At 34.6% G+C, this 25753-nt stretch overlaps 1 protein-coding gene across 2 annotated transcripts in view; it reads left to right on the forward strand.

The window, feature by feature from the left end:
* The first annotated feature begins 243 nt into the window (after positions 1-243).
* Positions 244-25753, forward strand: part of SGCZ (sarcoglycan zeta) — a 200797-nt gene continuing 175287 nt past the window's right edge. The window contains exons 1-2 of one of the 2 annotated variants that reach the window (XM_061993083.1): positions 244-375; positions 7805-7999. In XM_061993083.1, coding sequence (XP_061849067.1) covers positions 244-375; positions 7805-7999 — 327 coding nt within the window. Of the gene's footprint in view, positions 376-7804; positions 8000-25753 lie in introns of those variants that run through there. The other variant, XM_061993084.1, reaches the window with a different exon arrangement.

Raw genomic sequence — 25753 nt, forward strand, 5'->3', positions numbered from 1 at the left:
ATGAACTTCTCATTGTCTTCATTCCAGCTCTTGATATTAGAGTCAAGGTTGGCATGTAACTTACTAAGTATTTCTGTATTTGCTGTATAAAAAATGTTATGATTCTTATAGTGCATCCTACTTTCTGTAATACTTTTTTTACTATATATGATAAACTTCCATCTGAAGTCTATAAAGGATACAGTAAAATAATATTTCAACCTTAATTAATGACACATGCTGAGTAAAGTGGAAGCAAAATGAATGACTTGCTGTAGTGTCATGCAAAAAGAAAGCTGTCCACAGCACAGGCTGCTGTCTAGAGGCAGTGTATCTGTCAGGGTGAGAGAACACCCTGGAGAGAGACAGCTGATTCTGATAGGTCATCTATATGATGTCCTTAGCTATGGCTATCTATGACCAAACCGCTTTTAGCTTTTTTTACCATTTTTTCTCTAAATGCCCACAAGAAGAAATTTCCCTACTAGCTAAAGTTTTTCTATCTCTTCACCTCTACAACTTAATTGATTCCTAATGTGTTTCTTAAGAATGAAAATAGTTATTTGGTCTAGATGCTGTCCTACTATATTTCTATTTTTTTTTTTTCATTCTCTTTATGAATTAATAAAGTACTGCAGAAAACCAATCAGAAATAGTGTCATGTGCTAGACTACAAGTACAATACTTGAGATAAAAATCATTGATTTTTTGGCTTATCTTTTTCATTACAGGAGTAGTAAAGAGTTTCAGACTTTTATCTGTCAAATTACGTGTTGGTTTCTTAGAGTTTTGTTTAATATAGCTAAATATTTTTTGGTGGTATTATATAATTAGACTTGAAAATTGCTAATAACTTTAAATAAACATTTGTCATTTATAATTTAACAATTATCAAATTGTTCCTGTCATATATTTCTTCCACCATTAAGGTTATTATCTTACTTAATTTTTTATATAGTTCATTCTGTAGTTCCTTTTTAATAAGAAATATCACCAAAATAAAAAGAATCTTCCAAAGAATAGTCATGGAAAAAAAGTAATGCTTTTATTTTTGTTTAATATATAAAAATAGCAAATAAACTAATTGCATTGCAGTTCTAAATGTTGAGTTCTCTGAAGTCTGATGGAAGTTCTTGAAAAAAAAAAAAAAAAGATTTTTTTTTCTGTCCTCTCAAGGTATGGGTGAACATCTGATGACATCCAATTATATTTTACTCATAATTTGTTCAAATGAATAAATTTTAATGAATCATCATACTCACAATAAGATCACTCTTCATAGAAAATTTCAAACAACTGTTAATATTTGTTCGATGTCTCAAATTTTTTTCTGTTCTAAACCCTTGGGAGTGTAGGCAAGCTTTATTAAGCACATAAAAATATAATCTTTTACTGAATAATGTTTTTCTCAAAGGTAGGAGTATGAAAGCTTGGTTAAGAGCAAGGTCTGTTGTGTGAAGTGTGTTAATTGAAGATGTCAGAAAATCTGTGTAGGATTAGAGAGCGCTGTGTGTATCTAAACAAGAATTATAGCATTTGCTGAATGGATTGTGAAACTATAACTTGAGGTTCTCAGAAAGCTTAAAAAAAAATGAACATGAGAACATGAACTAGAAAATCTAACTTTTGACTAGCTCTCATTGTAATGCTCCTAAACTTAAAGGAAAAACACTTAAAGGAACGCCAAATGGAAGACAGTAGAAAGAAATCCAGTTCTTCATTTTTTCAGTAGTTTACTTGATATCTATAGAGAGATTTCTTTTCCTCTCTGAGCTTCCATTCCTCATACATGTGATGATGATGACACAGATTTTGTTTGTTGTGAAGAGCTTTGCTTATTTGACGCATAGATTTGGGGTAGAAAAAACACTGGATTCCCGGTCCTAATTACAGGAAGAATGCTTGATTTAGAGCTGAAGAAAATTGTAGTTATATTTGCAAATAATTTACGAAGTTTCTATCTTCTACTTATTCCAAATGAGATGTCAGATTTTTCAGACTGACTGGTTGTCAAACACATAGAAACCATGTCAGCCTGTGTAAAAGCCCTATGATAACTTCTGCTGTTCCTGTTAGGTATAATCATACCCTTCTCTTGTGACCTTCTTTTCTTAAAGAATCATTTGCTTTGATCAAAGGTAATTGCACCCAGTTTAGCCTTCCACCTGTATTAGTAGTTGGATGCACAGGCTGGGAGATGATCTTCCTAGGAGCTCCTCAGTGTATGATCGAGAAACTACTTCATTGGAAGCTACATCTTGGTTTTTATTCAATCAAGCACACTTCAGGAAGAATTTTCGAATTGCCTTACCGTAATAGCCATATGGCACCTCACTCCTATTAAAGATTACTGTATCTAAATGCTAAATGTATCTTTCCTGTGTGTGTGTGTGTGTGTGTGTGTGTGTGTGTATCCTGCCCAGATCCTCTTTTAATATTTGTAATTAAGAACAGTGAGGCTTTTATTTCATTCATTTGTTTTAAATTTGATTCTTCCACTGTATGGCTGTTAGACATTAAGACAAATTTATATTTGTCTGAAGAACTATTTATAAGGCATAATCATGTTCTAAGCAGTTTTTGTTGATATTTGTTTAAGTAGATTGCTACCCTAACTTCAGGAATGATACCAACAATTTCACCTTCTAAATTTAGTTCAATTTCTTATAGTCTTCTTTTTCATTTTTCCACTTTGAAAATTTATATCTGTAAGAGATTTTCTTAAGGACTAAACTAAACTTTACAAATGTAAAATATCTCTCCTTTGCTCTTTAATTACTTTTATAAGTCTCATATATCTGTTCCAATAGTATATTATGTCTCTATCAACAATTTGAAGGTCATTGTCTTGATTATGACTTAGATTTCATGCTGGGTGCATTTCAGATTCACCTGTGCCCAGTAAATATGCACAATCGTATTTTTATGGTACTGAAAAAGATCAAGGAGTGTATCAGTAGCCCAAAATAAAAATAAAAATTGAAAAATATATTCAAATGCTGTTGTGACTAAATAGTCTATGATGCTATGATAGTTTCCTTTATCTTATTTATGATGCTTGTTCAGTCTAATAACTTCATTTCTTTGTAGTTACTGAATAATGTTTCCCATATTACTTTGCATCTGAAATAGAAATCTCATTAATTATCAGAGCAGAGAAGTTTTTAATTTCTTTAGCACGTCGCTCTGGGTTGCTTATGATTTTGTAAATATATAAATTTATAAATATATACATTTATAACTATATACATTGTGGAGATTGCGAGTTTAAGATGCTAACACTGAAATCTTTCAAATATTTAATGAGACACTTGTGTAATTTAATTATTTTTGGTTTGAGATTCTCAAGTATCCTAAAATCAGAAACCCAGGTAAACATTCTAACCATTGTTCTTTTCTCATTTTGAAATATCACCAATCAATTCAGGTTTACATGTCTTCAATAGTGGAATAACACAAGCTAATAGCAGTCAGATTTTTTTATATGAAATTTTGATGATAATTCATCAAATCTGTCAATCTGTCAATCATCTATTTTAGAATGCATTTTTTATAATTTATTTTGAAATTTCAATAAGGTGAAATAGCAGCTCTGTGATCAAAAGTTTGTGTGTATATTTGTATGTATTTCTATGTTCTACATATGTACATATTTATTCATAATATGTGTGTGTTTTTCATATAAAAGTGTGTACTTTCTCAATCAGCATTCTTGGTAAACGCATAAGATTATTTTAGATATGATCAGTTTTTGATAATATTCTGTCATATTGCATGGTTTAGTATGCAAATCACTTCTGAAAAAATATTTTAATAATTTTAGTCATCCTTCTGGTGTTGGGGAGTTTCTTTGCCTTTTCATGATTTACAAACACAGCAGTTCCTCCTCAGTTAAAAGACGAGGAAGTAGATAAGGTTTAGTATATTTTCAGTTACTGGTGACAAAAACATGATACTAAATGGAGATATTTATCTAACATTTATGTGTATTTTGTCTTAAAACTTGTAACATCTCTACATACAATCCGCCAGACCAACTAGGATTTGGTTGGTTTCTCAATAGTTTAAAATTTAGCTGCTGATTTTTTACACAAGTAGACAAATAAGTAGGAAGAGTGCTGCCAATAACTGTAACTGGATAAACAACCTTAAAAATAAAGCTAAAAAATGAAGTAATATTTTTACATTAATAGCAAATGGCTAATTTTTTTGGCCTGATTACTGTGTATATATTGCAATTCTTAGAAAATTAAGGCCTTGATCCTTATGGGAGATTGGGAGGAATTTATAGAAATTTGATCTGACCAACTTTCCTTGATGTCTAATGACAGCTCGTGGTAGGTGATTTTATATGAACATTTTCAGAATTAAGATGTTTATTGTGGGTTTTGATTGGAAAAATATTGGACAGATTTAAGAAAAAGTTTTCTTTTAATTTATTGAGTTAAATTGACCAGATGCCCTCCAAATTGTTCTATCACTCCACCTCCTCAACTGGACAGGTGAAAAGAAAAGGCTGGTAGATTGAGACAAGGTCATGGAAATGACTCAGTATTTACCACCACAGGCAAACAGATTTGACTTGAGGTAATAAAGTTAACTTATTGCCAATTAATAAGACAATATCATATTATAGAATCACAGAACACCAGGTTGGAAAGGACCTCAAAAATCATCTGGTCCAACCTCTCTTGACAAAAGCAATGTTTAGATAAGACGGTGCAGCACACTGTCAAGACAGATCTTAAAAGTACACAGGTTGAAGAATCCACCCTTTTCCCAGGGAGATTATTCCAATGGCTGATTAATCTCATTGCCCAAATTTTTCCTCTTGTGTCGAACCAGGATAACCCAAGAGTAACTTATACTCATTACCCATTGTCTTTTCCATGGGATTCTCCATCTTTGCAGCCGTCCTTTAAGTACTAGAACATAGTGAAGTTTTCCCTGAACCTTCTTTTCTCAAGGCTGAACAAACACAATTCTCTCAGCCTTTCCTCATATGGCAAGCTTTCCACTCCTTTGATCATCTTTGTGACCCTTCTCTGGACCCTCTTCAGCCTGACCACATCTTTCTTGTAGAGCAGGGACCAAAACTGAACACACAGTTCCAGGTGTGGCCTGACCAGCACAAAGTAGAGTGGGATAAATCATGGTTTTGGATGATGATGTCCTGTTGATGCAACTCAATATCTTACTGACCCTTCCCACAGCAGGACACTGTTGACAGATACTGAGCTTGTACATCAGAAATTCCAGGTACATTTCCACATCTAAAAATACCTTTTCCCCCATCCCTCCCATCTCCTGGCCTCAACTTTACTCCTGCTTTTCTATACGTCCTCCCTCCAAGCAATGCAGGGGAATGGAAAACTGAAATCAGTTCATTACATATTTTTTTTTAATCTCCTTCCTCCTCATACTCTTCCGCTGTTCCAGTGTGAGGTCCTACTCATAGTAGACAGTCTTCATGAACTACAGTGCCAGTCCTTCCAATGGGGTGCAATCCTTCAGGAACAGACTGTTCCAGGATGGATCTCCTTTGGGGCACAGATGCTGTCAGAAAACTTTCTCTAGTGTGTGCTCCTTTCCACAAGTCCAGAGGTCCTGATAGGAGCTTGCTCCAGCATAATCTTCCCAGTGGCTCACAGATCCTGACACATCCCCCTGCTGCAATGTGAATTTCTTCACGTGCCTCAGGGGGAATATCTGGTCCATGGTGGATCTCCATGGGCTGTGGGGAGGGTAATTTTCATCACCAAGTCTCACTCAATTGACTAATATACACCAAGGGAAGTGACTGATGCCTAACTGTGGTGATGAAATAAAATGTTATTATATTTTATGATAATGTTACAAAGAGCATATTTCATGAATCCTCATTCATAGTTTTAGGGGCAGTGCTACTTCCATCATGCTCACAATCTGCAAGTTGGCTTTTCAACTATTTTTAATGATAATACTTTTTCGATGGTAATACTAAGGACATAGGACAAGGGAAATGTAAAAATACTAATTACGTTCAATCTCAAACTGTAATAATGCATTGCATTTTCTTACAATGATTGGCTAAATATGTAGAAACTCATTATAAAAAGGAAGACGATTTACCATGTCAAGTTTTCAGTTTCTGAATTCCTAAGGAATTCAGACACAACTAGGATGAATACTGCCAATAAGAAGATGATTGAATGTCTTGAGAGCTGATGATGCTTTGCTCTGGAAGGACTGACAAACACTGAGGGAAGTTCTGTTAGTAAAGTTTTACTATGTAAATAAACCACTAAATGTTACACTTAATTGAAATTATAGGTAGAGAAAAGCAATTATTATTGAAAAGAATAAAAATGACAAAATGTCTGTTTACTAGTTTATCTAAAACCTGCTTTAAAAATTCACTGTTTCTGGTTTGACTTATTTCAGTAATATGTATACTGTCATATACAAATGTATACTTGTCACTTTAAGCATTTACAGTGAGTTAATTCTTGCTATTAATATCTCATTCACTAACAAATGCATAGTAAAACCAGAAGAATCTCAATTTGGATAAATATCTAGCAAAACAGATGTTTTCACAAACATTTTTGAGATTTACGTTTAATAAATCTTGTTAAATCAAATTTTATTTGATCCTTCAAATGGATTTAAGCTAGTTTAAATTTCTGATTGAATAAACTGACCAATTTTTGTGTATTTTTTACTTTCTTTTTGTGAAAAGAAAGGAAATTTTTAAGACTAAAACTGATCATTCTAAGTGGTTTATAAGTTTGTTAGGGATTTAATTGTTTGTTTATTTGGGATGTTTCTTTAGTCTGGGTTTTGGGGTTTTTTTTCCTTGAAAATTTTTTACGTGAGCATGTTTTGGGAAAAATTTTTACATAAAGAGAATGACATTTCTTTAATTTCATTTTTAAGACCTGGAGGAAAATTAATATCTTCCAGTCCAAAGGCAATGCAGCAGCTGAGCATGAATATAAATATCTGTAAAAGAAATGGTAAATGGTTTCATGTTAAATGCCATAAGCATTATTGCTTTAAAGAATATTTAACAATAGCTTTTTAAAGCAGTTTGCAAACGGTTACTGCTTGCTTGTATGATAGAACTTAAAGTGGTTCAGGAAACAATGGCTGATGGTACTATCTATATCTTCTAAGCAACAAGATTAAAGCTTTGAAGGGCTTTTGACTTTATTTTTGTGTCAAGTGTGACATGGTTTTATTTAAAATAATGGTGTATGTACAATGGCATAACACATTCATTTAATTTGCTAAGTGAATAATATATGAAAAATAATTTACAACAGATGCATTTCTAGAAATATTAGATTTTTCTTCTATATGTATGAAAAATTGTACTCAGTTTGGTTATATGTTACTATAAAGAAAATTACCTTTAGTGCAGTCAAAACAGGTACAAAAAGGTTACAATAATTTTTTCTCCAATACCAAATTTCCCTGAATGACCTTGTAAAGGACAATAAAATAGTCCTCAGAAATAGTACATAGGATACAAACATGGATTGCATTAATATCTTTTACAGTTTATTGCTGATAAATTTTAAATGCAAATCCAATTTGAAAAATCAAATGAAAGGTTTACTTTGAGGTAACAAAACCCACCGAATTCTTAGGAACTTCCTAGTAAAAATAACATTCACGTGATTTATGCTGAATGAATACATCACATCTATGCCCAGAGACTGATTTGGATATTGTATCCCTTCTATGGCCAGAAACACATTCTCAGAGGTCTTCAGGTAATAAAATCTATGAAAAACAGGCCTCTAATTTGCTTACTTACACTTACATCTTTCTTTTCCAGATGACACGAGAGCAGTATATATTAGCAACACAACAGAACAGCCTTCCAAGGACTGAACATCCTCAGTTTTACCCAGTAGGGATTTATGGATGGCGAAAGAGGTGCTTATACTTCTTTGTCCTTCTGCTGTTGGTTACCATGATTGTTAACTTAGCAATGACAGTATGGATTTTGAAGGTGATGAATTTCACAGTGGTAAGTATCACAGTAATCACAAGTACTCTGCTTTTTAACTTAATAATTTGTATTTTTAATTTTCCTTCCTTTACTATACTATGTACAAATCTGGTAATTCTGTTTACGATTCATATAAACTTCTTTGAGGGTTACTTCAGATATTTATATTTTTACTGTATATTCTGCACTGAGTGAACCTGTGCCCTATCTATTCTGATATTTTTGGTTAATCATATCTGCTGAAAAATTTCCTGGGTCTTAGATTATTTTCTGTTTACTCAATCAAAAGTGTCATGGTGACTGCCTCAAGCATCTCTTGCTTGCTTGTCACCACTGATAGCAATTAGTAGGAGTTACTATGTCTGTTCTGTATCATATCTGTCTTAGGTCAGCTTAGAGCAGCTTTTTTGGTTTATGTTGATTTTAGTATTTTGTTAAGAGTTTACTTATCATTTGGGCTCTGTTTCACCAAGAACTTAGAGTAGCTGTTTTGAGGTTGATAAGAGGGAGTAGGTGGATATAAAAGCCATGGGCTTTTATGAGAAAGCCTCCAACTTAAACCTTTAAGAGCAGGTAAGTGTTACTGTTTCTGTATTTCAGATGTACACTGAAATAACATCTACATTTAGTGGAAGCTGTTATCTTTCCAACTATTCCCAAAGCTTTCTTTGGATAAAGGTGGAAGAAGTGCTCACTAATTGGCAGTCTTTTTGTATATCAACAGAAAAGATAGAATATTCCACAATTTAAAATATCAGTGCCTCCGTTAGGATTTCCTGGATGAAAAACTGGTTAGATGATCGAGTCCAAAGATTCATGGTCAATTGAGTCAAATCCAGTTGGCAGCTGGTCACGAGTGGTGTCCCCCAGGACACAGTACAGGGGCCACTGCTGTTTAACATCTTTATTAATGATCTGGATGAGGGGATAGAGTGTAAGTCAGCAGATGACCCCAAGTTGGGTGGAAGTGTTGGTATGCTTGAAGGTAGGGAGCTCAACAGAGAGACCTTGACAGGCTGGATATCTCGGCCAAGACCAGTGCCACAACAACCCCCAGCAGCACTACAGGCTTGGGGAGGAGTGGCTGGAAAGCTGCCAGTCAGAGAGGGACCCGGGAGTGTTGGTTGACAGCCAGTTGAACATGAGCCAGCAGTGTGCCCAGGTAGCCAAGAAGGCCAATGACATCCTGGTCTGGATCAGGAACAGTGTTGTCAGCGGCAGAAGGGAAACGACCATCCTACCTTACTTGGCTTTAGTGAAGCAGCACCTCAACTATTGTGTCCAGTTTTGGGCCACTCTCTACAAGAAAGACATTGAGGTGCTGGAGAGGATCCAGAGGTGGACTACCAAGCTAGTAAAGGATTTGGAGCACATCTCATATGAGGAACAGCTGAGAGATCTGGGGCTGTTTAGCCTGGAGAAAAGATGGCTCAGAGGAGACCTTATCTCTCTACAACTACCTGAAAGGAAGTTTTAGCAAGGCTTGATTCAGTCTATTCTCACTAGTAACAAGCAATAGAATAGGAGGAAATGGCCTCAAGTTGCACCAGGGAGGGTCAGGTTGGATATTAGGAGGAATTTCTTTACTGAAAGGGTTGTCAGGCATTGGAATGGCCTGGCCAGGGAGGTGGTAGAATCTCCATCGCTAGAGGTGCTTAAGAGACAGAAGGATGTTGTACTTAGGGAAATGGCTTAGTGGTTGGTAGTGCTGGGACAAAGGCTGTACTTGATGATGGTAAAGGTCTCTTCCAGCTGAAACAATTCTATGATTTTATTACTGCAGTCTCTCTGGATTTTGTCCTTCATAAGCCATATTTTGTTGTAGCTAGTAGTACATTCCTACTCCCTAGAGTCTATTCTCCAGTAGTTTGCTGGAAATAAAAACCAGCCAACAAAAGTAGCATTAAACATATGTCTAAAATTGTTCTGTGTCTGATAATGCTCTGCATCAGGTTATCTGAGGTCATTGCCTGGTGAGAAATGCTGTGCAAATATGTTGCTATTTCTCGGTTGCCGCTACTGGATGAATGTGTTGGATTCATAGTTTTAAAACTGTATGACTTCAATATTCGTGTACAGAAAAGAGTAAATTTACTTCTGCAGATAGTCTTCTACTTGGACTAGTTAGTATTCCTGTTAGAGTATCTGTGTGGGTTCAAAAATTTATTTCTAGAAGATTGTCATGTAGAAAATTCAATAAAATCTTCACGCTTATGCCCACACATGCACATTTGAGCATCCGTGGGAAATCTGTATCAAGTCTGAAGGAGTCAAATTCTTAGCAACAGACATCCAAGAGTAAAATAGTTTAGTTTATGAACCTAAATTTCATGTATTTAAAGAATGTAATAGCTTTGAAAGATATATATATGTCTTACATGTACATGTATATATGTATAAGTAGAAGTAAGGTAACTAATTTTATTTGTAATCTGGGCAGTGATAGGAAATCAGAAAGGAATCTAGAAAACTTTCAAAAAAGGAAGTACTTTTACTAAACTTGTTTAAACTGTGCAAATAAACCTGTTTATTTGCACAGAAGAATATAGCCATGATAAAGTAATTGCTGAAACTGAATTCTTTTGACATTTGGACATTATTTTAAACTATTTACTGGTTTAGCATAAGCCAATATTGAGCTTTTTATTAAAACAATAGTAATTGCACCACTTCAAGGAGTCAGGATGACAAGGGATTGGGTTTGTCATTGCTAGGTGACAATTGCATCTATGTTATTTTGCATTAGCTGTTTATTTTCTATTTTTAACTGTACAGCTGCAGATACTGGCCAACTGGCACTATAAAAGCCTTTCTGAGTTCAATTTCTCGATTCTCCAGTTAAAAAAGTTTTCTGAATATAGTGACCTTGCATGTAAAACTCACTTCAGAATCCGACCTTGTTATACCATGTTATTTTTCCACACAGAGAGGAGAAACAGGGTATCTTGTCAGTGTGAGGAGCTGCCCCTGTGGGAGGCCCCATGCTGGAACAGTTCATGAAGAACTGTAGCCTGTGGGAAGGACGCATGCTGGAGAAGTTCTTGAGGGACTGTCTCCTGTGGGGAAGGACCACACAGTGTAGCAGTGGAAAGTGTGAGGAGGTCTCTCCCTGAGAAGAAGCAGCGGCAAAGTCCATCTGTAATGAACTGACCATAACTCCTATCCCCTGTGCTGCTTGGGGAGCAGGAAGGAGAGTCCTGGGAAGACAGAGAGATGAGGGGAGGTGTTTTAAGATTCAGTTTTGTTTCTCATGTCCCTGTTCTGATGGTTCATTAATAAATCAAACCTTTTTTCTCCCCAAGTTGAGTTTGTTTTGCCTGTGATGCTAATTGCTGAGTGATCTCCTTTTCCTAATCTTGACTTGTGAACCTTTCATTATATTTTTCTCTCCCCTGTCCAGTGTAGGACAGGGAGTGATATTACGGCTTGATGGGCATGTCGTACCCAGCCAGGGCTAAGCCACCACATAGACTTAAGAGACTTGAGTTTTAAGTAATGGTAATATTTTTTTTCTCTTTTACTAACCTTGCCACAGTTCACAACCACCACCTTTGTCTTTCACTTCCTCTCAGGATGTAGTTGCCTGTCACTTAGTCTAGGTTACATGTGTCGAGTGAAGCTCAAAGCTGTTTTTTTTTGTGTCTGAACAATTAGCATACTAGGTATTTCAAGGAGGTTGGAATACTCAAGTCACAACTTGGTAAGATAATCACGGGGTAAATTATGGATATGCTATGGATGTATAACATCCTAGTGATTTCACTTACATAATACATATGAATTTTAAAGGATAGCAAAGAAAAAATAAATAAATTACTGTACCTACATTCTTATTGTCAGGTATTTGTATGATACCTAGCCCAGGTAATTAGCTTACTTTTTCTTTACAGATTTAACCACTTCAAGATCATTCTCTGATGCAATTTTTATCTTGTATAAGTTAGAGTAACTTAAAGATGATATAACTTAGAATAACTCAATAGAACTATATTTTCTTACAATTTATTTTTCATAGAGTTGTTAATGTATGAAGTAAATCGGCAGTCCATTAATCTCATATTTGTAAAAGAGATTTACCTTACATTTTTGTCACTAAACAAACACCATTGTAGAAATATGCAACTGAATGATTTCTGCAGGTTTCAAATTGCAGTTTTAGAAAAGAAATATAAAGTGTTCCTCTTGCTGCTGTGAAATTGCATTGTGAAGTGACATAGGGAAATCATCATAGAAACCTAAAGGAAGCCTTTCATCTCAGTGAATTTATACTTTTTTTAATATGCACAGAATTGGCATTAATATTGGCATTTAGTTGACTTTATGTTATTCTGTTTTTTATTGTGTTACATTGAATTTTGCAGTTTGTTAAAGCTGAGGAAAAAAAAATGTAACAGCAGCAAAACTGCAACTGTGAATTCCTTTAGTTCTTAGGCTCTGTTTTGGGTTGGCCTCTGATTCGGCTATGTATTCTCAAAAGTATCAGCACCAAATTGTTTTACCATTTTTTGTTGCATGACTGTTTTTGTGTGTCTCTTTATTTTGCTTTTCCCTTAGGAATCAACATATAAAAAGGCTCACTTTGTTACCTTTCTAAGAATACAGTCACCCAATTCAGATATTTTATCTTACTCTAGTTTGAGTCAGTTTTGACTGCTGTTACGGCATAATGTTTTCTACATTGATACACGTTAAACTCCTCTTGCCAGTAGTACCCTGGGAATCACTTTTAAGATCAGGAATGAGACAATGTATCACCTGGGTTGAGACAGTTACTTCTCAAGGAAAACTGAGTTTCAGTTAAGCCTCAATCATAAGCAGAGGATAAACGTCAGTTTGAATTTCCTGGCTAGAATGCAAGCGCTTCATGCTCAGAATTGAACATACTCTTCTTGCTGGCTGCTGCAATTTCATGCTATTTGGACAGCAAGTAGTTTGCAAGATGGTTGAATGTCTGCTGGAAGATACACATGCCAGCTCAGAATGATTTATGTGATAGCACATATAATAACACAGATATAGGCAGCCTGTAAGTCATCTCTGTTTGTTTCTTTATAGATTGTCCCTGTATTCCTTTAGGAGTTTGACTTTTAGAGTTAGAGTCTTTTGTATTTTGAAGTTATAATATGAATTATAATATTTTATTAATATTACTTATAGAAATAAGTAAACACAAGTATATTTTCCTGGATTTTTGTTACTGTGCAAGAGTGAGGACATCTTTCAAATTTTTAACTTTCTGTATTATTAGAACACAGACACACACACCTGTGATCTTAATATCCAATATGGAAATAATACTTATCATTTCTTTCTAAATACAGTTTGTCCATTACAACTATAATTTTATAATTAAGATTGTAGTGGTACAGAACTAAAGCAACTGTGTTCAATGCTTTTATCTAGACTTTTAGCAAACTATCTTGGCATACTGCAGAATAATAAAATGATTTACTTGCAAAACTATGCTGTAACACTCATTATCCATTTCTCAACAAACATGGAAGTGATATGAGATGTTAGGTTTCTAAGATTATTTGGCCATCAAGATGTCTGTATTTGATATTTAAAACAGCTTTTCTGTTATCAGTTGAGTTGATTCTGCAATGAAGATAGCATTTGCCTGTGGCAGCTCACATAAATTCAAGTACAACTAAGAAAAAGCTCTTTTCCATTTTTGTGAAGTGGTGCAATAGCTGTATATTACTCAAAACTAGTATAGTTGTTTGTCAGCAGCTTCTTTCATTTCACATAGACAGCAAATTGGTTTTGAATAAATATTATTGTAATTTGATAGTAAGAGTTGCTGGATATGTAATTAATGTATTCTGTCATATCTGCAGATTTTATTTCAGTGACAATCATTTATTGTCAATAATTTATTTTAAACTGTAATACCTCATTTTCAAAACTTTTTATCTCTTAAGAAGATAGAAAACTATTTCTCTACATCCCTCAATAGAAAACTATTTCTCTACATCCCTCAATATTTTAATTTCAAGAACTTGATGTCCCATTTTGGGATGAATACAAGAAAGCTTTTGTTTCCTTTTTGTTTGTTTTTTGTAGTGAGAAAGATCCAGTCCAGAGCAGGCAATATCATTAATTATTAATCATTAAGAGACTTAGTCAAGATATGGGAGACCAAGGTTCAAATTCATGCAGTCTCCAATATAGATCACATCTCAGGTAAGTGTCCTACTCTTAGGCTATTAGTCCTCCATATTTCTGATGTTCCTTTTTAATAGGTACATGTCCTCTATCTCACTGTCTTTAGTCTAAAACATTATCATCTTTATAAGAAATGTTATTGAAAAATCCTATGAAATAGCTGTGTATTCCTCAAACATATTCTCTGCTGAGATTTAGAATTCCTTTGAAAAAAAATTAGAAAATTATCAGGCAGCTAAATAAAGTATTAGAAACTGATACACATCTGCACATGCACATGTGTACACACACATGCTCAGAGTCTTACTGGGAAACAGAAAGTTAAGCTTCTTGAATGAACTTGTCAACCCCATGCATGATTCAAATGTTTATAGTATGTCTGCCAAAGAATCTTACTAAGAGTTAATTTACTTTTACTTTTTTGTTCCTTTTGTTCAAATTCATGTAAAAGCACAACTTCATGGAGCTGGAGGGTGTCTTCTAAACCTTGGGTCCTCTTTCATTTGGAATGCAGTGGGTAGGACTGAACCAATTTATTCTTGCTATCTTTTGAGTACATCACATAGTTGTTTTCCTGAGAACTCATCTCAAGTTTCTCTAATACAATTCTTCTACATCACTTTGTGTCTCATTCTGTATATTTACCTCCTATGTTGTATACCTTACCTCCTTTTCCAGCACTTATGAAAAAAATAAATCAATCAATGCAAGTATGGTGTAGGTTTTCTTGTCTGCACAGTAATTGTCGTGCCCAGTCCTAATTAACTTCTGTAAATGTTATTGCCTAGTTTTGGATTTTTTTTTTTTTTCAATGAAAGGGAGAAAGTTAAAATCTGTCATGTCACAGTGGAAAGGCAACCAATCTGAAATCAAGTTTACAATCTCCTATGTGTTGCATGTATGCATAGAAACAGTTTGCATGAACAGTCAAGCCACTGTTATATTTGGCTAGCAGTTTTATGGAACTAGGCATCTCATACAAAGGCATCTTCCTGTAAAAAGTAGGAAGGTATTGTTTAAAATACTGCTAGTAAATAGACTATTATACACAATGCATTATTATTTAATCTGTATATTTTTATATTTATTATTAAAATTATCTCTGATAAAGAAAAAATGTATAAAATCCACTTCTCATTTTTATGTTTGTTCTGTCATGCAATTTTAATAGCAGAATATTAGTAAACTTTCATAGAACCATAGAATCATTATGGTTGGAGAAGACCTTTAAGATCATCAAGTCCAACCACTAACCTAACACTGCCAAGCCCATCACTAAATTAACCAAATCCCTCAGCACTTCATCTACACATTCTTTTAAACATCTTTAGGGATGGTGACCTCCCATCACCTTCCTGGGCACTCTGTTTCAGTGCTGACTTTCCAACAGAAAAAAGGAATACTTTCCACCCTACTTAACCTTGTGAAAATGTGATTTAATTCACTGTAGGAAAAAAGAAATCTAATTATATGATAGTTTAAGCAATTTCAACCTGACCTTGCAGAGTTTTGGGAAATTGTACTGTGTTCTCTAGAAGTGGAAAAAAGTGTTTATGGAAAACTGCCCATAAACAATGTTTGCTTTATAGTTATACACTGAGAACTTAAAGAGGGATTTACCCATACAAGGCCACTACTTATTCATTTGCTTCAAATTAGTTTATGAAGTGTAAGGGCTGATTTAGAATCAGCTTAAGGGACACAGATTCATAACTCATACCTTTAGCCCATGTCAGCAGTCTAGCATGTCACAGGTAGCTTGTCCCATGTTTCAAAAAAAGTGTGGATGCCTACATCATCTTCCACCAATATTGCAAAGATTCTGATGTACATTAAACTATGACTCTTGCAACATCTTGTAAGAGTTTTAACTTTTGAAAACATTGTTGGATGTGCTTATGGAAAGTACAGGAGAGGGCAATAACCATATCAATTCATATGATAGGTTAAATGACACTATATATATATGTTTATTTTCAGTCTGTGGCCATTTACCTTTATTAAATGATGATAATGTGTTTAGTTGAGTGAACAACATTTACTAGACAGCTTATTCTTAAGAATTCACTGTGTAAACAGACTAGAAAAACTGTCTCAGAAAATTGTTTCAAATATTTGCTTTCATCAAAATTGAATTAACTTAATTTCCATTATTTGCTTTTGTCTGTGTTCTGTTTCTATTCTGTGTGGAAAGTGAGATTTTTAAGATAATATTATACAAAGATAATCATGAAGTCATAAAGTTGTATCCAATAAGCCAGTTCTGATGCTTAGATTTGTCCAAAGATGTTGGAAGAAAATTGTTGACATGTAATCATTTTTATTGAGGAAAAAAAGTTCATTATCTTTCTTTGTAATTTTCCATCTCAATGCTTCCTGTTTCTTCTAGTCTGCCTTTAGTTAATTCACATCTCTCTCAGAAGTACAACTCAAAAAAACAGAACAAGCACAGCTTGTGAACACTTATCATAGCTAAGATGAGAAAAAATATCCCATTTCTTTATTTTTAATAATTTAATTTTTATTTTGTGAAGAAAGTCATTGTATGAAAAGGTTAATGCATCAGCATGTTTGTCTCAAATAGAGAAAATAAAGCAGATAAATTTAATTTTAAAGTTCAGTCCAAGTAGTATGTTTTGTATTGTTATTTCATAGTAGTTAGAAATATATCAGGCCACTTGAACAAACTTTAGTTACTTAAAGGCATTAACCATCTGTATAAATAACTAAATGTGATTTTTTTTTTTTTCTTTTCATTCTATTATTGGGAGGATTTATTTGGGTGCAGAGTGCAATTAAAATTTGTCTGTGCTTTGAATCCTGCTTTTATTTGTACAAATTTTCCATCTTGAAATCAATACAAGCCCATGTATAGGAGAAGAATATACTCCTGTGAATCTAGCATAAATTAGAACTAGTACATCTGGAAAATATAATAAAAAATACATAGGAATATAGAGTATGTAGTGGTATGTATCTTATGTGTCAGACTATTTCCTCTTCTTTCTGATCAATCAGGATATTAGATATGTTGTTGGAATCCCAGGTGGGATTAAATGACTAAATCAAACGTTTTAAGCAGGAATAATACAGCAGCAAGAACTCTTTTTAAAATCAGAAACATGAGTAAGATACATGTGTGGCCTGCTGGGATGAGGAGAAAAAATTTAAGACATTTACCCAAAAGATGCAACACTTATCATATATCTTGTTTATGCCTGACAGTCATATTTGACTATACTGGTAGATACAATCAAGGCATAAAAACAATAAATCAAATAAAAGCAGCATAGAAATGGTATTGCCAGAGGCAATGTGGAAACAGTGGAACCACCACAAAATAGACGTCTATGGTATTATATAATCCTAAAGCTCTTGATTGCACTATAAATTTGGCAGTCTTTAGTGGAAAAGCCTAGTCCAACAGAGCTTGTCTAATGATCCATTATTGCAGAAAACATGTTGCATACCCTTTCTGTCACATCAGTGTCTATTATGCCAATAACTTATTCAATCAAGCAACAACCCTCAGTGCAAATTTTTTTATTTTACAAATATCTGAATGGTGGGTGTCAGGAGGTTGGGACATCCCTTTTTTGTATAGTAGCTAGCAACTGGATAAGGGGTAATGGGATGAAACTGGAACACAAAAAGTTCCACTTAAATATAAGAAAAAACTGTTTTACTGTGAGGATGACAGAGCACTGGCACAGGCTGCCCAGAGGGGTTATGGAGTTTCCTTCCTTGGAGGTCTTCAAGACCCACCTGGACATGTTCCTATATGACCTGATGTAGGTGAACCTGCTTCTGCAGGGGAGTTGAACTAGATGATATCTAAAGGTCCCTTCTAACCCCTACCATTCTATGATTCTATGAAAATTCAGAATCTGTTGCAGACTTTTTTGTTCCTACATGCTGCAAAATGAAAGTAAAAAGATGTGCATGAAAGAGAGGAGAAGGAAGAGGAAATGGGAGAACAAAGGACTAGCGTAATATGCAAAAATTATGAGATAAAAGAAAAGAGATTGAAAAAATGAAATAAAAGTTAAAAAATAGCATTCATCTTTCCTATAACGTTTTTTAGCCAATAGATGTAATAACCTCAGGCAGCAATGTTTCAATGTCAAAAACAAGACTTACTTTTTAGATAACTAAAACTGAAATTGTGACAGCTCTAGCAGATATGATATAGTGCAGAGAAGTATTCAAATTTTCTGACTAAATATTGGACAAGCTCTCTGAAAATCAGAGTTTGATTTTTTAGCACTCTTTACAATTGCCTAACTATGGATATTAATGATTTATTATTTCAAAATTGAATGTATTGAAAACCCACTTGAATATTTAAAAACTAGATAATAAAACAAACATGAGTAGAACTTACCATAATTTTACAATTGAAGAAATACATGACCCAATGAATCAATTAAAATATATGTGTGTCTTTTTGGCAGCTAGTGTATTTCTCTCAGTATTAAAGGGAATATATTCAAGATGACTTGTTTACAGTGTGGTGGTAGACTGTGTTTTGATCAGGGAAAGGGAAGATAATTTGATTCTTATATCTTTCTTTGCTCTTTCATGCTGTTTGACTGAAAAAGAGAACGTCCTTTGGTGAGGTAGAATAAACATTTTTGTTTATGAAGAAGCTTGATTTTTGAATGATTAAGTACTTAAATTAAATATTGACAACAAGCTTTGGTGGCTTCCAAAAAGTACTTGATTTTTAAATTTTATTTTATGGATTTTGTCAAGGTCTTTAGTCATACATAGTCTTTAAATATTTAACATAAATAAATAAAGCTTTTCTGATGCTAATCAACTTAATCATCGAAACAAGTTTTTTTAATATTTAACATTTGGAAAGGAAAGAAAAAGGAAATGAGAGTAAAAAGAAAATGGTGGGAGAGAACAAGGAATAGAAAATTAAAAAAAAAGAGAAAAAGAAGATATTTAAAGCAGGAGGAATAGAAAACGAAAAAAGGATAAAAATAAGACATTAAATGCAGGACACAACCAATAAATGTACTACTTATCTTTTCAAAGTGTCTAATGGAGAACTATGCCAAATTTTACTAGCACAAGGAGGTACTCTGAAATATACCAAAAATGAGTTCCTGAAACTGTTTTGTCATTTTATTTACAAAGAACTATACTACATATACATTATTGTCTTTCATTGGTGTTGTGGTTCAACCCCAGGCAGCAACTAGGTACCATGCAGCTGCTTGTACCCTCTTCCCCCTCCCATTGGGATGAAGATGAGAGTCAAAAACCACAAAAAGTAAAACTTGAGGGTTGAGATAAGAGCAATATAATAACTAATACAAAATAAAATATAATAATATTAAAACAATATAATGACAATCATAGCATAAGAATAATAATAATAATGAAGATAAGGAATCAAAGAAAGAGAGAAAGAATTAAAACCCAAGGAAAAAAAACAGGTGACAAGGAGTTCAATTGCTTACCACCTACTGACTGATGCCCAAGCAGTGATCTGCCCCTCCTGTCCAACTCTCTGAAGTTTATATACTGAACATGACATGGTTTAGTAGTGGGCTTGGCAGTGTTAGGTTAGTGATTGGGTTTGATGATCTTCAAGGTCTTTTCAAACCAAAACAATTCTATGATTCTATGAGTCTATGATTCTATGATTCTATGGTATGGAGTATTCCTTTGACTAGTTGGGTTCAGTTGTCCTGGATATGCTTCCTCTCAGTTTCCAGTGCACCTCCTCACTGGTAGAGCATGGGAAACTGAAAAGACATTGACTTAGGATAAGTGCTACTTAGCAAAAACTAAAACATTAGTGTGTTATCAATATTATTCTCACACTAAATCCAAAACACAGCACTGTACCAGCTACTAAGAAGAAAATTAACTCTATTCCAGCTGAAATAAGGACAATTGGAAATAGGCACTTTGTTCAACTTTCTCTGACAGTTTCCGATAGAAGAAATACAGGTCTATTATTATCAGTTAGGATTACTTTTCATGTCACTGTAAGATGAATTCTAGCATATTTAGTAGTACTGTTACTGTGTTACTTATGTGAGTGTGAGTTTCCACAATGCTACTAGATATATCTGTATGCATGTGTTAGTTGAGAAGCATGAAATACAAGGCACATTCATTTTTATATGATTTATAGTTTCAAATGTGTCTTGAAATATTAAACAACACATAAAGTGCTGTCTAGAAGATATTTATTAGTTGTTCCTTCCTTACTCTCCTCAATTTATAAAGGATTGTAAATTTTATACTAATTTAGAAATGCATTTGGCTTCTAACTATTATAACCTTTCATGATGTGATAGTGGCATAAAATAAACCCAGTTGCTTGATGCCTGAATGATTTTAGAAATATTTATTACTTATGATAAAACTGTCTTTAAACTCTATCATGATACTATAACAATTAGAGTACCGAGAGAGAAAAGTATTTAATAAGAAGTGGTTTCAGGCTGACAGCAATACAGAGTAAAAAGGAGAATATAGGCTAAGTCTTGAAAATCGGAGAAGATTTCAAAGACAGAAAAAGAAGGAAAAGGAAGAAAAGAGAAAAAGAAGAAAAGATCATTTTTTCAATGCAACATAAGTTGACAGTTTCTAGGTGTTGATCTGAGGCTCATTAGCAAGTTATAGCTAGCTAAACAGGTTCAAAGAAGAATAATTGTCAAGACAAAACACAGATAAAGGTTGATGGATGAGCAGAGAAATATTGATGCTGACAGCATTATGTTTTCCACAGAATCATTTGTGCAAAGTTAGGAACAGATGCTGAACAATATGGCACATCTGATTTCATGCTGCTCATGAAATCTAACCTTTGGCATTCTGTGTGAGGTCAAAAGATTTCTGAAATTTCAGTTATCAGGAACAGTGGACAAATAGGTTGAGGGCTTAAATGAGGTGTTTCTCTTGCCTTTCAGCAAGTGTCTGATGATTGTGAGTTTAAAATAAGATCCTTCTCCATAGAGAACACCTGAAATGTTAGTTGTTATATCATTTTGTTGCTTTTCAACTGTGTTGTATAATCTGAGGTAATTTAAGCCTCTCTTCATTTGATTATTCAGGGTACAAAATGTTGTTGCAACTCACTCTTGCCATTGAGAGTGAATTTCATCAAAACAACTTGTAATGCACGGTTTAGGAAAAGATACAGAAATAAATTGCTAGTTAGAGATAATAGCATTTATTACCTGAAGCACTATTAATTCTCTCTCTTGTTAATTTTTTAATTTTTTTTTTGTTAATTGATTGGGAAAATTAAATTCATGATTCAAGATTCAATTTTCATTTAAAAATTAAATAACTGTTCTCTCTGTTCCAATAATTTACATACTGTTTTTAAACATTTAAATACTGTTACTTAACGAAACCCAGTTACATTTGTCTCTAATGTCTTTCTTATATGCACTTTTGCTATGGATATGGAGAAACAGACTTAAAATAGTCAATGGAGAACTATTAAAAACCTGTGTTCCTCTGTGACCTTCACCAAAACTAACATTGTTGGAATTAATTAATTGATGACATCAATGACTTCAAAGTTCAGAGATTTTGAATGCTAGGTGATAGCGTTGTGTTAAGAGGTAATAGGTGGACTTGAGGAAGAATGACAAAGGTTTAACATCCTGAACCATACTGGAATATAAGGCAGATAAAATTGGCTCTAATTATTTGTTTCACAAAATTTATCTAATTTTCTTGGATCCTGAAATATCAGGAAAAATACAGGAGGAAAAAGGAAAAATAGTGCCTTGCAAAGTGGTGCAATTTGTGTACAGTTACACAAATTTGAGTAATTGACGGTGTGGATGCTGTCATTCAGCCAGTTCTTGATCCACCTCACTATCCACTCATCCAAACCACACGTCCTGAGCTGTCTTATGTGGATGTTACATGAGACAGTGTCAAAGGCCTTGTTGAAGTTGAGGTAGATGACATCCACTGCTATCCCCTCCTCTACCCAGCCAGTCATGCCATCATAGAAGGCTATCAGGTTAGTCAGGCAGGATTTCCCCTTGGTGAATCCATACTGACTGCCCCTGATCAGCACCTTTTCCTTCATGTACTTTGAGATGGCATCCAGGATGAGCTGTTCCAACCCTTTTCCAGGGATGGAGGGGAGGCTGACTGGCCTGTAGTTTCCAGGGTTCAGAATATCAAGGGAAGTGGAAACGGTAGCGTAAGATATTTTGTTTCATTTCAGTTTCTCTAGAATTGGGACTGAGATTTTCCAGATAATGTTGGTCATCCTGGACTACCAGACCTATAAAAGGAGAGAAAATATTAATGGGCAAGATCTGTTGCTCTGGACCACTTTCTTTCTTATCTGGACAATATGATTTTATTTGATGTCAGTATTCTAGAATATCATTTTTGCTTTCTAATAGCAATGGAACGTAATAGATTTTTAATACTCAAGGGTGTGTTACTAAACCTGTTAGTATTTTGCTATAAATTCTAAAATGTAATCACATTTATTGAACTAAAATATCTTGATTTTATTTTCTGAAGTGATAGGCTTTCATATATAGATGCTATTAAAATGAATAGAAAAATTCAGTACTGAAAAAGCTAAATAGAAAATTTTATTAATTTTTTAACAAGGTCAAAAAAACCCTAATAAAGATGTAATCCAGAACAACATATCAAATAGCACAGGATATAATCAAAATCACAAGCAATTACAATTATTTTCCTGAACTGTTATTGGCAAAGAGAAACCAATGTAATGAACATCTAATGCAGGACAATTTTATAGATGATCTCATTATTATTTTTTTAAAGTCTTCCAGAATACTCTTAGTACTGTTGTAGGATGTGACAGGAGATGATAAAACTGGGGAAAACATGTACAGTGTTGTAGAATAACTGCTTTGATCCAAGGCTCTCCTTACAAAGATGATTTATTCATAGCGTGTTCCGTGGCACTCGAGGACATACAGTATTTATTACACCATAAAGCAGCACAGAGTGGAAACAGCAGGGGCTGTCTACAAAACTGTATTTATTGTTAAAATCGAGATATTGAGGTTAACCCCATGAGCTAGGTGAAAAGACCTCTTGGATTGTCAATCCAATTATCCAGAGCATCAATCTGGAATGGAAGATAGGAGCCAGAAAGCCAGCCAACAGTGGAATGGAAACTCTTGAGGAGCAAAAGTGGCGGTAGATTATGAGTCAGGCCAGTGGTATTAGCTTTCAATTTTTTGAAAACAACATTATTAGTCAATGAGCAAAATTAGGAGCCATGCTTTGTTTGGACTTTCTGAGCTAATCAAGTATTATGCAAGCAAGGAATATTAAGTCTTTAACCTATAAAGTAGATGAAATAACTGATGTTTTCCTACATATAGTGTGTGCTCATTAAGTCGATATTTGCAATACTCTTTCCTATGAAACAAAGATACCAATCACATATTATAGGACATATATTTCTGTGTTTATAACTGGAACTGGTTGGCCAATTCCAAGGAGTATTCACAAAAACCAGTAATTTTTTAAAGATTGTGTGAAAATAAGGAGAGTTATAAGCAAAATAAACTGTATGCATCTCAATTAAAGGAAAGACTTTATTTGAAAGATCTTACTTTAAGAGATGGGAAAGAATTCAGTTTGGAGAGAGTCCTTCTATATGTTGGAATAATGTGGAAAAGCTCCAGTCAGAGCTTGTGCCTCTTTTAACATCAAAACCATATGTTGACAGAAGAATATGTATAAAAGTGAGAGACAAAGAGATGAGCTCAGTGCTGTGAGAGTATTGGATATGAAATTAATCATAGTTATCTGTCTCAGAATCAGCAGGTTAGGTCAGAGAGATGATCTGGAAGCAGGATACTGTGCCTTGGCCAGGAAAAGAACTGGGCCAGTGGTCCTCAAATTGGGAGATTGATATTGCTTGATTTTATACTTCTGAAAAGTAGATTGACATAATTTCAATATGTTTTAGGAAGAAAATTCAGGGAATGATTTCTTGGACAAAAGTTTTGTTATTTTTTTTACAATACATCATAAACTACTTCTTCCTCGTATAGCTTCTTTGCCTTTTGCACTGACTTAATAAGTATTTTCTTCAAGATGATAGGCCTAAATACCTTACTTGAAGTTGAGAGATAATTTTAACTGTGGTGATATGACAGAAATTGTCAATCAATAATCAGGAAAGTGTTACTACTCTATATTCTCTGTTAACCATACAGAAGAGCAATGAGTGAGTAGCTGATGATTTCAGGTAATTAAGAACTATGGAGGGATTATGATAAATGGCAGGTGAATTAAACACAAGAGAAGTGTATCATGTAGCAACACATCCAGGCTGGTCTTGAAGACCTCTAAAGAAGGAGACTCTACACTCTCCCTGGACAATCTGTGCCAGGGCTTCCTCATCCTCATAGTAAAATATTTTTTCTTATGTTTAAATTGAACTTTTTGTGTTCCAGCTTCATCCCATTACCTCTTGTCCTGTCGCTAGATACAATAGAAAAATGGATGTCCCAACCTCCTGACATCCACCATTTATATACTTATAAAAAATAATGAGTTCCCCCCTCAGTCTTTCTCCTCTCTCCTCTCCTCTCCTCTCCTCTCCTCTCCTCTCCTCTCCTCTCCTCTCCTCTCCTCTCCTCTCCTCTCCTCTCCTCTCCTCTCCTCTCCTCTCCTCTCCTCTCCTCTCCTCTCCTCTCCTCTCCTCTCCTCTCCTCTCCTCTCCTCTCCTCTCCTCTCCTCTCCTCTCCTCTCCTCTCCCCTCCTCTCCCCTCCCCTCCCCTCCCCTCCCCTCCCCTCCCCTCCCCTCCCCTCCCCTCCCCTCCCCTCCCCTCCCCTCCCCTCCCCTCCCCTCCCCTCTTCTTCTCTGGATTAAACATCTCCAGCTCCACCAGCTTTTCCTCATAAGAAATTTCCTCATAAAATCATTTACATCTTTTATAAAAATGAGTGGAAGAGCTGCACACTAAAAAGTCATAGATTCATGCAGTCTCATAGCTTTGGAGTACTTAGGTTGGAAGGAACCTCGGAGAATTTGATCTGATTCCAGCCAGAGCTGGGCCAAATTTTAGAGAGTTCTGCAGTCAGACTGGTGCACATTGTCTTCCTCAGAGGGCAATGTGTTCTCTCCTCTTTGAATCAAAATAATCCGTTCAGTTGTGATACACCCACAGAATATGGCCTTATCAATCCCTTCTGCCCTTTATAGACTCCTTCTGCATGTAAGAAGAAGGTAATTGCTGCCTTCAAGGAAACATTGTCATTACTAGTAAGTAATCACAAACTGGTCTCTTTCTAACCCTATTTTACTGTACCTGCTGCTGCATAAAATTGAGTCTAAATGTATAAAGTTCCTACATACAAGAACAAGGTTTGGATATTAATTTCAACAGACTTCACAACAGTCTTAGTAGGAACAGTATGCATCCTCAAGGGAGGACTATAGCCTTTCCCCTTGTGACGTTTCTAACAGCTTAGGAGAGCTTTTTATTAATGGAAGTAGTTTGGAAGTGTACATTCATAATGTATTATGGGGATGCATGAGCACAGAGATAAAAAAAAATCCTTTCTGGCAATGGGAAAATTGATGCATGTTACAAGGGCTAT

The sequence above is a fragment of the Colius striatus genome, chromosome 3 (assembly GCF_028858725.1).
Source record: "Colius striatus isolate bColStr4 chromosome 3, bColStr4.1.hap1, whole genome shotgun sequence".
NCBI classification, from domain to species: Eukaryota; Metazoa; Chordata; class Aves; order Coliiformes; family Coliidae; genus Colius; species Colius striatus.